Consider the following 12993-nt stretch of genomic DNA (forward strand, 5'->3'; position numbering starts at 1 on the left):
CATCTTGTGGTGGCCATCTTGTGTCCACATGGATCTTTGACCACATGGGGGCAGCCATCTTGTGTATTTGAGTGATGGTTAATCTACATATTACTCTTTTATTAGATAGGATAGAGGCCTAGTGCATGGGTGGGGGGCAGCTGGTTTGCCCTGAAGGGTGTCCCTGATCAGGGTGGGGGTTCCCTTGGGTCATGGGGTGGCCTGGGTGAGGGGCCTGTGGTGGTTTGCAGGCTGGCCACGGCCCCCGGAGACCCAAGCAGAGGCCCTGGTATCTGGGATTTATTTATCTTCTACAATTGAAACTTTTTAGCCTGGATCGGAGGCCAAGGCAGGCCAGGGCTTCAGAAGATTGGCTTCCTCCATTGCCAGGGGCAACCCTAGCCTCCTTCTCTTTCCAGCTTCGTGGCTGCCACCATTTCTGTTTGGATTTATTTATCTTCTATCACTGAAACTTTGTAGCCTTTAGTGGAGGCCTAGGCCGGCAAGGGCAGGTGGAAAGCTTGGCTTCATCCATTGCCAGGAAAACCCAAGCCCCCCTCCTGCTCTCTGTGGCCACAGCCATCTTGGTTGGGTTTATTTGCATATTTGCTCCTGATTGGCTGGTGGGCATGGCTGGTGGGTGTAGTGGAGGTACGGTCAATTTGCATATTATTTTTTTATTAGATAGGACATATAGTATGTACTGTGTGCCAGAACTGTGAGTTCAATTACAAGTCAGGGCACATATGTAGATTGCAGATTTGATTGCCAGACATGGTATGTACTGGAGGCAACCAGTTGATGTTTCTCCTACATCAATATTTCTCTCCCTCCTCTCCTCTGTCTCTAAAATCAATAAATCATATATATCCTCAGGTGAGGATTAAAGAAAAAAAGATTTAATGATACTATTTTCACCTCAGTCTCCTAAGACTGAGGATCTATGCCAGATATCTATTCTTGGCTTACTTTGATTAGTGCTTTGTTTTTTTAGATGGTTCAATTGTTTGTTTATTTTCAGATTTACTTCCTTTTTTTCTTTTTTTTTCTTTTTTTTAAAATTTTTGTATCCTTTTTTAAAATTTATTTATTTATTTTTTTAATTCCTTTATTGATTAAGGTATCACATATTTGTCCTCGTCCCCCCATTCCCATCCCACCCCCCTCCCCACACATTACTTCCTTTTTTTCTTATCTAGATTTAAGATAATTTAATTTTTTGGTTTGTGTTTAACATTAATCTGCTTCCCAAATATTACATATACAAAAGGTATACTTTAAGAAGTATCATCTCTCCTGTAAACTTTCCCTTTGCTCTCCAAGTCCTGCCACCCCCTTGAAGGTAACTTAATTATATATATAAAATCTATTTGGGTGACATTGGTTAATAAGATTAAATAGGCCTCAAGTGTACAATCCTATGTTACATCATCTGTATATTGCATTGTGTGCCCACCACCAAAAGTCAAATTATCTTCTGTCACCATACATTTGACCCCCTTTACAGCCCCTCACTCCCATCCCTTTGGTAACCACCACACCCTTGTCTGAGTTTTTGTCTGTTTGTTTTTCTTGTTTATTTTTTGCTTTCTGTTTTATATCCCACATATGAGTGAAATCATATGGAGCCCAGATAGCTGTAGAACATCAGTAGAAGATCAGACTTTTAAGCATATTGTTTTCTGATTTATATTTTTTGTGTTTTATTTTGTAAGTGTGTATTTCTTTCTATTTTTTTTCTTATTTCCCTTTTATTTTTAACCAAAAAGTAGCATAATAGATAATGTGTTTTTAACTTTTTTTCACTTAGCATTACGTCCTCCAATAAAAAAACACAATCCAATTAGAATTGTTTTCCCAATTTTCATGTCAGATCTAGTATTATGGTAATTTACTTACAACTTTCTAGAAATGAGGAGTAAAGCTCCTGTATACTTGTTTTAAACTTGAAATCTAGATATTTCACAATAAATTTGTGTTTTTTATTTAGTAAACTAAATGCTTCTCTTTATGTAGATAATGATAAAGTACCAGATGAAAATCTTAAGCTTGAGAATCAAACATTGTCAAAAGATCCCATGCACATGGTGGATAAAAAAACTTCTAGAACAAATAGACGTAATGGTAAGTAAAATAATTATAGTTATGTTTAAATTATTTTATATTAAGAACATCAAAATATTTTGAGGGGTTAATGAATATGTGCTTGAGTACATATTTTGTAGAAATTTTACACTTTGATGTGTTTATAACCTTAAATAATTAGAGAACTAAATTTAAAGAAAGCTTAGGTACCATTTGCTTGGTATTTGTTTGTTTGGTTAATAACTAATATGCCTCCATACACACACTATTCACACAAATTTCCCACATCACTTCCACAGTCTATTTAAATAAGTAGTTCACCTCTGTGGCTTTGCAGTCTTCTTTCACTCATTTTGCACAAATGAAAAGAAATCTTGCTGACTATATGGCATATCCTGAAATTTTAAAATAGATTTGTTTTTCTATTTAGCATTTCGTGTAGCTCAGAAAAATGCTAGGAAATCTGATGAAAACACAATGCCTGAGGATATGGATTTATTTTTAAGAAGCCAATCTGAAACTAACAATATTAAAGCTACCGAAAATGAGACTCTTAATAGTAAGTAGTTAATTACAAATATTGTAAAATTATTTTCAATTAAATTTAGGAGGACTTTCTTTGATAATTTATAAATATGTCTACAAATATTTTGTTTATACTTATAGATATTTATTAGTTATTTACTTCAGTATTTTATAAATCCTGCCTTAGATGTTGGTTGGGCATTATACTATACACTGAAATATTGACAGTTCTATTCCTTCTCAGGGCAGTCAATCTATGTTTATTTTTCACATGGATGTTTCTCTCTTTGCTCCCTCTCCATTCTGCTCTCTCTCTCTCAAAATAAATTTAAAATCTTAAAAAAATTTCTTCAATGATTATTGATTTCTCTATTTCTTCATATGTTATATCAGGTTTTGCTTTAAACCTTGATACTTTATTATTAAAATACATATAAGTTAAAAAGTAATACTATTTCTAGATAGAGGCATTTTGTCCTAATATAAGGACCCACTTTGTTATTTTATAGTTTCTGTTTGATTGTTTGCCTTAAAAACTACTAGGCCTGCTATTTATGTGGCTCCACCAAATTCTCATTGGTATTTGCATGATACACTTATCTTGTTGCTTTAAACTTTCTGTATTTTTATGAATTTTCTATATCACTTCTATGAAGCTTATAGTTGTATATATAAAAAAATCCATCAGATATCTTTGTCTTTTAATTAGCATTTGTAATCACTCTTGGTCTAATTTTGATATGTAGAGGTTTAAGTTACACCATATTTTTGTGCTTCCTATTTTTTATGCCTGATTTGAGTTTCTTTTACTCTTTTCTCTGCTTTATCCTATATAATAAAGAGGTAATATGCAAATTGACCATCACACTCTCACAAGATGGCTGCCTATGACCAGGCTGGCAGGAGGATTAGTGAGGGATGAGCAAACGACTGAACAAGCAGGCTGAGTGGGGTGACCTGGCCGGAGGGGTGGTGGGGAGGTTAGGGGCGACCAGACAGGCAGGCAGGTTAGCAATTAGGAGCCAGCGGTCCAGGATTGTGAGAGGGGTGTCTGACTGCCAGTTTAGGCCTGATCCCTAAACTGGCAGTTGGACATTCCCCAAAGGGTCTTGGATTGGAGAGGGTGCAGGCTGGGCTGAATGGACCCCCCACTTCCATGCATGAATTTTGTGCACCAGGCCTCTAGTATATTTTTTGAATATTTCATTATTTTATTTCCTGCCCTCTCTTTTTTAATACATTTTTATTTTTTAAATTTAATTTTATTGTTTAAAGTATTACAAATAGTAATACACATATCTCCATTTTTCCCCATTGACCTTCCCCCAGCCTCCCCTAAGCCCTGGCACATACTCTCACGCCTCCCCACACACAGTGTCTTGTGTCCATTGGTTGTGCTTATATGCATACATACAAGTCCTTCAGTTAATCTCTTCCCCCCCTCCCCAACACTTCCCAGACTTTGTGCTGTAATTTGACAGTCAATTCGATGCCTCATTGCCTCTGTATCTATCTTTTTGTTCATTGGTTTATAATGTTCTTTATTATCCATAAATGAGTGAGATCATGTGGTATTTTTTTTTTTTCATTGCCTGGCTTATTTCACTTAACACAATGCTCTCCAGTTACATCCGTGCTGCTGCAAAAGGTAAAAATTCCTTCTTTTTTTTTTTTTATAGCAGCGTAGTATTCTATTGTGTAGATGTACCATCATTTTCTAATTCACTCATCTGCTGATGGACATTTAGGCTGTTTTCAAATCTAAACTATTATAAATTGTGCTGCTATGAACATAAGGGTGCATATATCCTTTCGGATAGGTGCTTCTAGTTTCTTGGTATATATCCCTAGAAGTGGGATCCCTGGGTCAAATGGGAGTTCCATTTTCAGTTTTTTGAGGAAACTCCATATTGTTCTCCACAGTGGCTGCAACCAGTCTGCATTCCCACCAGCAGTGCACAATTGTTTCTTTTTCTCTGCATCCTTGCCAGCACTTGTTGTTTGTTGATTTGTACATAATAGCCATTCTGACAGGTGTGAGATGGTACCGCATTGTTGTTTTGATTTGCATTTCTCGGATGATTAGTGACTTTGAGCGTGTTTTTGTATGTCTCTTGACTTTCCTTCTGTCTTATGAAAAGTATCTATTTAGGTGTGTTGCCTATTTTTTTTTATTAGATCAATTATCTTCCTTTTATTAAGTTGTATGAGTTCCCTGCAAATGTTGGGCATTAAAACTTTATCGGTGATAATATTGGCAAATATGTTCTCCCATATAGTGGGCTTTCTTATTGTTTTGTTGATGGTTTCTTTTGCTGTGATAAAAGCTTTTTATTTTGATGTAGTCCCATTTGTTTATTTTCTCTTTAGTTTCCATTACCTTAGGTGCGATGGTAAATGGCATGCTTTTTAGTCTCTGTTTCTGTAAGTTCACTATTGGTATATAGAAATGCCATAGATTTTTTGGCATTAATTTTATATCCTGTTACATTGCCAAATTCATTTTTAAGTCTAATAATTTTTGATGGAGTCTTTAGGGTTTTCTATGTACAATATCATGTCATCTGTGAATAAGAACAGCTTTACTTCTTCTTTTCCATTTTGGATGCCTTTTATTTCTTCTTCTCGTCTAATAACAATGTACTATGTTGAGCAGGAGTGGTGAGAGTGGGCATCCTTGTCTTGTTCCTGTTCTTAGGGGAAATGGTTTTAGTTTTTGCCCATTGAGAATGATGTTGGGTGTGGGTTTGTCATATATGGTTTTTATATGTTGAGGTATGATCCTTCTATTCCCACCTTGCTGACAGTTTTTATCAAGAAAGGGTGTTGGAGTTTGTCAAATGCTTTTTCTGCATCAATTGATATGACTATGTGATTTTAATCTCTCAATTTATTTATGTGACGTATCACATTTATTGATTTGCGGAAATTTTACCATCCTTGCATCCCGGGATAAATCCTACTTGGTCCTGGTGTATGATCTTTCTGATGTACTGCTGGAGCCGATTTGCTAGAATTTTGTTGAGTATTTTGGCATCTCGGTTCATGAGGGATATTGGCCTGTAATTCTCTTTCATTGTGTTGTCTTTATCTGGTTTAGGCATTAGGGTGATGCTGGCTTCATAGAAGGAGCTTGGAAGTGTTCCTTCCTCTTGAATTTTTTGGAATAGTCTGAGGAGGATAGGTTTGAGTTCATCCTTGAATGTTTGGAATAACTCCCCTGTGAAGCCATCTGGTCCTGGGCTCTTTTTTGCTGGAAGTTTTTTGATGACTGCTTCAATTTCTTCCATAGTTATTGGCCAATTGAGATTTTTAGATTCTTTCTGAATATTTTTTGGAAGGTTGTATTTTGCTAGGAATATGTCCATTTCCTCCAGGTTGTCCAGTTTGTTGGAATAGAGTTCTTCATAGTATTTTTTAACAATCCTTTGTATTTCTGTGGAGTCTGTTGTTATTTCTCCTTATTCATTTCTGATTTTGATTATTTGGGTTCTCTCTTTGCTTCTTGGTGAGCCTGGCTAGAGGTTCATCAATTTTGTTTATCCTTTCAAAGAACCAGCTCTTGGTATTGTTGATATTTTTTATTGTTATCTTTTTTGTCTCTATTTCCTTTATCTCCTCTCTGATCTTTATTATTTCCTCCCTTCTGTTTACACTGGGCTTTTCTTGTTGCTCTCTTTCTAACTCTTTGAGTTGTAGGGTTAGGTAATTTATTACCATTGTTTCTTGTTTTTTTTTTTTTTTTTTTTTTTTTTTTTGCAGTAGGCTTGCAGAGCTATGAACTTCTCTCTCAAAACTGCTTTTGCTGTGTCCCATAAATTTTGGATTGTGTTTTCATTGTCATTTGTTGCCATGATGTTTTTTATTTCTTCCTTGATCTCTCTGGTTACCCAGTCATTGTTTTATAGCATGCTATTTAGCCTCCATGATATTTTGGGATTTTTTTATTGTAGTTGATTTCTAGTTTTATGCCACTGTGATCTGAGAAGATGCCTGATATGATTTCTATCTTCTTGAATTTGAAGAGACTGCCTGTCACCCAATATATGGTCTATCTTTGAAAATGACTCATGTGCACTTGAGAAGAATGTATATTCTTTGGTTTTGGGGTGAAATGTTCTGAAGATGTCAATTAATTCCATCATATCTAGTGAGTCATTTATGATTGATGTTTCTTTGCTGATTTTTTGTTTAGAGGATTTGTCCAATAATGATAGTGGGGTATTAAAGTCCCTTACTATGATTGTATTGCTGTCAATCTCTCCCTTGATAGCCTCCAGAAGTTTTTTTTTTAACGTATTTGGGTGCTCCATATTGGGTTCATATATGTTTACCAGAGCTATTTCTTCTTGTTGGATTGCTACCTTGAGTATTATGAAGTTGACTTATCTCTTGTTATGTTGTTCACTTTGAGATCTAATTTTTCAGATATAAGTATTGCTACCCAGCATTTTTTTTTCATTTCCATTAGCCTGAAAAACCTTTTTCCATCCCTTCACCATCAGTCTGTGTGAGTCTTTTTTTCTGAGGTGGGTTTCCTGTAGACAGCAGATATATGGGTCATGTTTTCTTAGCCACTCAGTTACTCTATGTCTTTTGATTGGGACATTTATTTTATTTACATTTAAAGTTATTGTTGATAGGTACTTGTTTATCACCATTTTTATTCTTTAAGCCTGTGTTCCTTCTTTGCTTCCTATTTCTTCTTTTTACAGCAGACCCTTTAGCATTTTTTGCATTGCTGGTTTGGTGATAATAAACTCCGTTAGTCCTTTTTTGTCTGTGAAGCTCCTGATTTCCCCCTCAATTTTGATTGATAGCCTTGCTGGTTACAGTATTCTTGGATTCAGCCCCTTCCTTTGCATGACTTTGTATATTTCATTCCATTCCTTTCTGGCTGATGTGCTTCTGTTGGGAAATCTCAGGACTTTTACACTCCCACACTTTGCACAACTCTATGATCCTCTCTGTGAATGTCTTTTTTCCCCTGTCACTAAGTGGCCAGCACACTGGTACAAATTTCACACTGCCTTTTTGTGCCCAGTTCAGTTATGTGTTGATTTTTATAGTTCCCTATGGCCAGCAGCCTTAAGGATCCCCTTCCACATTCACAAATCATGGGCCACGGATTTAGTGGGGCGGAGACTTCCCCTAGGCTCTAGATCCCATTTTGCATGTTTTTCTCTCCAGCCTAGTTAGCAGATCTCACCTTTCCCTTGGCATAATCTGACCTTTCCTTGAGAAGGTGAAGAGCTCCTTTGAGGCAGCATATTTGTGCTGCCTGAGATCTGGTGTTCCTGGGTTTGCAATTGGTCCCTGGGTATTCTATTTGTAAAGTCAAGGGATGTATAGTCTTCTGATAACAGCCACTCTCCCCTTCAAGATGTCGCATTCTCTGCAGTAGAGCCCGTTGCTCTGGGAGAGATTTCAGTAGCAGTGTAGGCTGCCTGATCAGGGGAGCCTGGTTTGGCAGTCCCAACAGTCCCTTGGAGTATAGCTGACCCTCATTCTCAAATATACACTCTCCATATGTCCACACACTCTCCTTTCATTCTCTCACACACTATCTTGCAGTCTGCCTTCCCATTGGCAGCCATCTTCCCAATCTCAGGCCTCTAGTATTTTTATATTGTTACATATTTTTCCTTAAATATATCTGATGCCTAGAATTTTAACTATTTTAAAGTGTGAATGTGTCAAGAAAACTAGAGAATATTTTAATTATTAATATTTTAAATCATTGATGTATTTGAGTATCTAAATTACCCTATTCCCCACCTTCTTTGCCTCCATCAACCCAGCCCCCAACTCCCTCGGGCCATCACCACACTGTTGTCTGTTGTTAAATCCATCTATCAATTGACACTTAGGTTGCATCCATATTTTGGTTATTGTAAATAATATTGTAATGAACATAGGGGTGTAAATGTCTTTTTGAATTAATGTTTTCATTTTCTGGTCTTGTAAAGTGAGTTTGGAAACATTCCTTCCTCTTCAATTTTATCTATATACTAGAGGCCCGGTGCATGAAAATTGTGCACAGGGTGTGTGTGTGTACCTCAGCCCAGCCTGCACCCTCTCCAATATGGGACCCCTCGAGGGCAGTTGGACATCCCTCTCACAATCCAGAACTGCTGGCTCCCAACTGCTTGCCTACCTGCCTGCCTAATTGCCCCTAACTGCTTCTGCCTGCCAGCTTGATCACCCCCTAACCACTCCCCTGCCAACCCGATCAAAGACTAACTGTTTCCTTGCTGGCCCGGTCATCTCTAACTGTCCTCTCTTGCCAGGCTGGCTACCCCTAACTGCCCTCCCCTGCTAGCCTGGTCACCCTCAACTGCCCTCCCCTGCTGGCCCAGTCACCCTAACTGCCCTTCCCTGTCAGCCTGGTCACCCCTAACTGCTCTCCCTGCTGGCCTGGTCACCCCCAACAGCCTTCCCCTGCAGGCCTGGTCCCCCCAACTGTCCTCCCCTACAGACCTGGTTGTCTCCAACTGCCCTTCTCTGCTGCCCGGTCACCCCTAAGTGCCCACCCATGTAGGCCTAAATCCCCACAACTGCCCTCCCTTGTAGGCCTGGTCGCCCCCAACTGCCCTCCCCTCCTGGCCTGATCCCCCACAATTGTCCTCCCTATAGGCCTGGTCTTTCCCAACTGCCCTCCCCTGCTGGTCTGATCACCCACAACTGCCTTCCCCTGGAGGCTTGGTCTCCCCACAACTTCCCTCCCCTACAGGCCTGGTCTTCCTCCAACTGCCCTCCCCTGCTGTCCATCTTGTGGCGGCCATCTTGTATCCACATGGGGGTGGCCATATTGTGTGTTGGATTTATGGTCAATTTGCATATTACCTGTCTATTATATAGAATATTATATAGGATATAAAAGCCTTAGCGACAGTTTGGCCATTTGACCTTTAGACCTTTTGACTGGTAGCTATGACATGCACTGACCACCAGGGGGAAGATGCTCTGACTGGTAGGTTAGCTTGCTGCTGGGGTCTGGCCGATCAGGACTGGGCAAGATGGCCCCGCCACACCCTGGAGCCCTCCTGCGGGCCCTCCCCAGCCCTGATCGTGCACAGGTGGGATCCCTCGGCCTGGCCTGTACCCTCTCACAATCTGGGACCCCTCAGGGGATGTCCAACTGCTGGTTTAGACCTGATCCTGCAGGGATTCCTAAGTACTCTGCCTGCCTTCCTCATTGCCCCTAACCACTCGCCTGCCTGCCTGATTGTCCCTAACCACCTCTGCTTCAGCCCCTGCCATCGCACTTCATCCAGAAGGTCATTCGACTGTCCAGTATAATTAGCATATTATAATTTTACTAGAGGCCCGGTGCACGAAATTCATGCACGGAGGGGGGTTGTCCCTCAGCCCAGCCTGTACCCTCTCCAATCTGGGACCCCTCAAGGGATGTCCGACTGCCCATTTAGGCCCGATCCCAGGGATCAGGCCTAAACGGGCAGTCGGACATCTCTCTCACAATCCAGGACTGATGGCTCCCAACTGTTGCCTGCCTGCCTTCCTGATTGCCCCTAACCGCTTCTGCCTGCCTCTCACAATCCAGGACTGCTGGCTCCCAACTGCTTGCCTGCCTGCCTTCCTGATTGCCCCTAACTGCTTCTGCCTGCCAGCCTGATCACCCCCTAACCACTCCCATGCCAGCCTGTTTGCCCCTAACTTCCCTCCTCTGCCGGCCTGGTCACCCCTAACTGCCCTCTCCTGCGGGGTTGATCACCTCCAACTGCCCTCCCTTGCAGGCTTGGTCCCTCTCAACTGCCCTCCCTTGCAGGCCGGGTGCCTCCCAACTGCCCTCTCCTGCTGGCCATCTTTGGTGGCCATCCTGTGTCCACATGGGGGCAGGATCTTTGACCACATCGGGGCAGCTATATTGTGTGTTGCAGTGATGATCAATCTGCATAGTACTCTTTTATTAGATAGGATAGAGGCCTGATACAGGGGTGGGGGCCAGCTGGTTTGCCCTGAAGGGTGTCCCTGATCAGGGTGGGGTACCCTGGGGGCGTGGGGCAGCCTGAGCGAGGGGCCTGTGGTGGTTTACAGGCCGGCCATGCCCCCTGGCAATGCAAGCGGAGGCCCTGGTATCTGGAATTTATTTTCCTTCTACAATTGAAACTTTGTAGCCTGGAGCAGAGCCAAGCCTGGGGCTCCCCTCCAGAGGCCCGAAGCCATTTGTGTTGGGGTTATAATTGAAACTTTGTTGCCTTAAGTGGGTGGGCCTGGCCAGGGTGTGTGGAAAGCTTTGCTTCCCCTTTTGCCAGTGGCAACCCTGACCTGCTCTCTCAAGCTCCATTCTGCCGCCATTTGTTTGAATTTGTTTACCTTCTATAATTGAAACTTTGTAGCTTGAGTGGAGGCTTAGGCCTGCAACGGCTGGCAGAAAGCTTGGCTTCCTCTGTTACCTAGGAAACCTTGCTCTCTGTGGCTGTAGCCATCTTGGTTTGGGTTAATTTGCATACTCGCTCTGATTGGATGGTAGGCGTGGCTTGTGGGCGTGGCTTGTGGGTGTGTCAGAGGTATGGTCAATTTGCATATTTGTCTATTATTAGATTAGATTATTATAGATAGTATTTCATTGTATCAATGTACCACAGCTTTTTTATTCACTCATCTGCTGATGGGCACTTGGGCTGTTTCCAGATCTTAGCTATTGAAAATATTGCTGTTATGAACATAAGTGTGCATGTATTCTTTCTGATTGGTGTTTCAGGCTTCTTAGGATATAGTCCTAAAAGTGGGATCACTAAGTCAAATGTCTGTTCATTTTATTTTTTGGAGGAAACTCCATAATTTTTTCCAAAGTGGTTTTACCAATATGCATTCCCATCACCAGTGCACCAGGGTTCCCTTTTCTCCACATCCTGGCCAGCACTTGTCATTTGTTGATTTCTTTTTTTTAATTTATTGTCTAAAGTTTTACATATGTCTCCTTTTTTCCCCAATTGACCCCAAGCCCTGCCATTCTAACCCTTGAGGGAAATCCCTCACTGCCTCAATGTCTGTGTCCATTGGTTATGCTAATATGTATGTACTAGAGGCCCGGTGTACAAAATTCGTGCATGGAGGGTGTGTGTCCCTCACCCCAGCCTGCACCCTCTCCAATCTGGGACATCCCTCTCACAATCCAGGACTGCTGGCTCCCAACTGCTCGCCTGCCTGCCCCAAACTACTTCTGCCTGATAGCCTGATCACCCCCTAACCACTCCCCCGCCAGCCTGATCGATGTCTAAGTGCTCCCCTGCCAGCCTGTTTGCCCCCAACTTCCCTCCTCTGCCGGCCTGGTCACCCCTAACTGCCCTCCCCTGCAGGATTGATCGCCCCCAACTGCCCTCCTTTGCTGGTCTGGTCCCTCCCAACTGCCCTCCTCTGCTGTCCTGATCACATGACAATGTCCCTCCCTTGCAGGCCTGGTCTCTCCCAACTGCCCTCCCCTGCTGGCCATCTTGTGGTGGCCATCTTGTGTCCACATGGGGGCAGGATCTTTGACCACATGGGGGCATCCATCTTGTGTGTTTGAGTGATGGTCAATCTGCATATTACTCTTATTAGATAGGATAGAGGCCTGTTGCACAGGTGTGGGCCAGCTGGTTTGCCCTGAAGGGTGTACCTGATTAGGGTGGGGGTTCCCTGGGGGTGTGGAGAAGCCTGGGCAAGGGGACTGTGGTGGTTTGCAGGCCGACCATGCTTTCCAGCAACCTAAGCTGAGGCCCTGGTATCAGGGAATTATTTATCTATCTTCTATAATTGAAACTTGGTAGCCTGGAGCTGAGCTAAGCCTTCTGCTTGCTCTGTGGCGGCAGGGGATTTATTTATCTTCTATAATTGAAACTTTGTAGCCTTAAGTGGAGGCCTGGGCTGGCCAGGGTGTGCGGAAAGCTTGGCTTCCTCCTTCGCTGGGGAAACCCAAGCCACCCTCCTGCTCTCTCTGTGGCTGAAGCCATCTTGGTTGGGTCAATTTGCATACTCGCTCCTGATTGGCTTGTGGGCATGGCTTGTGGGTGCGGCGGAGTGATGGTTAATTTGCATATTACTCTTTTATTAGATAGGATACAAGTCCTTTGGCTGATCTCTAAGTCCCCCTTCCCCTAAACCTTGTCTCTGGATCTATTTTTGTTCATCAGTTTATGTTGATCATTATATCCCACATATGAGTGAGATCATGCGATAATTATCTTTCTTTGACTGGCTTATTTCGCTTAGCTTAATGCTTTCTAGGTCCATCTATACTGTTGCCAATGGTAAAAGTTCCTTCTCTTTTTTGATGGCATAGTATTCCATTTTGTAGATGTATCACGATATTTTAATCCACTCATCTGCTAATGGGCACTTAGGTTGTTCCCAAATCTTAGCTATTATAAATTGTGCTGCTCTGAACATAGGGGTGCATAT

General features: G+C 41.9%; 1 protein-coding gene across 1 annotated transcript in view; it reads left to right on the forward strand.

Moving 5' to 3' along the window:
• Positions 1–12993, forward strand: part of LOC103304446 (coiled-coil domain-containing protein 7-like) — a 430240-nt gene that overhangs the window by 305093 nt on the left and 112154 nt on the right. The window contains exons 20-21 of the mRNA XM_054716612.1: positions 1996–2103; positions 2495–2623. Coding sequence (XP_054572587.1) covers positions 1996–2103; positions 2495–2623 — 237 coding nt within the window. The remainder of the gene's footprint in view (positions 1–1995; positions 2104–2494; positions 2624–12993) is intronic.

The sequence above is a fragment of the Eptesicus fuscus genome, chromosome 5 (assembly GCF_027574615.1).
Source record: "Eptesicus fuscus isolate TK198812 chromosome 5, DD_ASM_mEF_20220401, whole genome shotgun sequence".
NCBI classification, from domain to species: domain Eukaryota; kingdom Metazoa; phylum Chordata; class Mammalia; order Chiroptera; family Vespertilionidae; genus Eptesicus; species Eptesicus fuscus.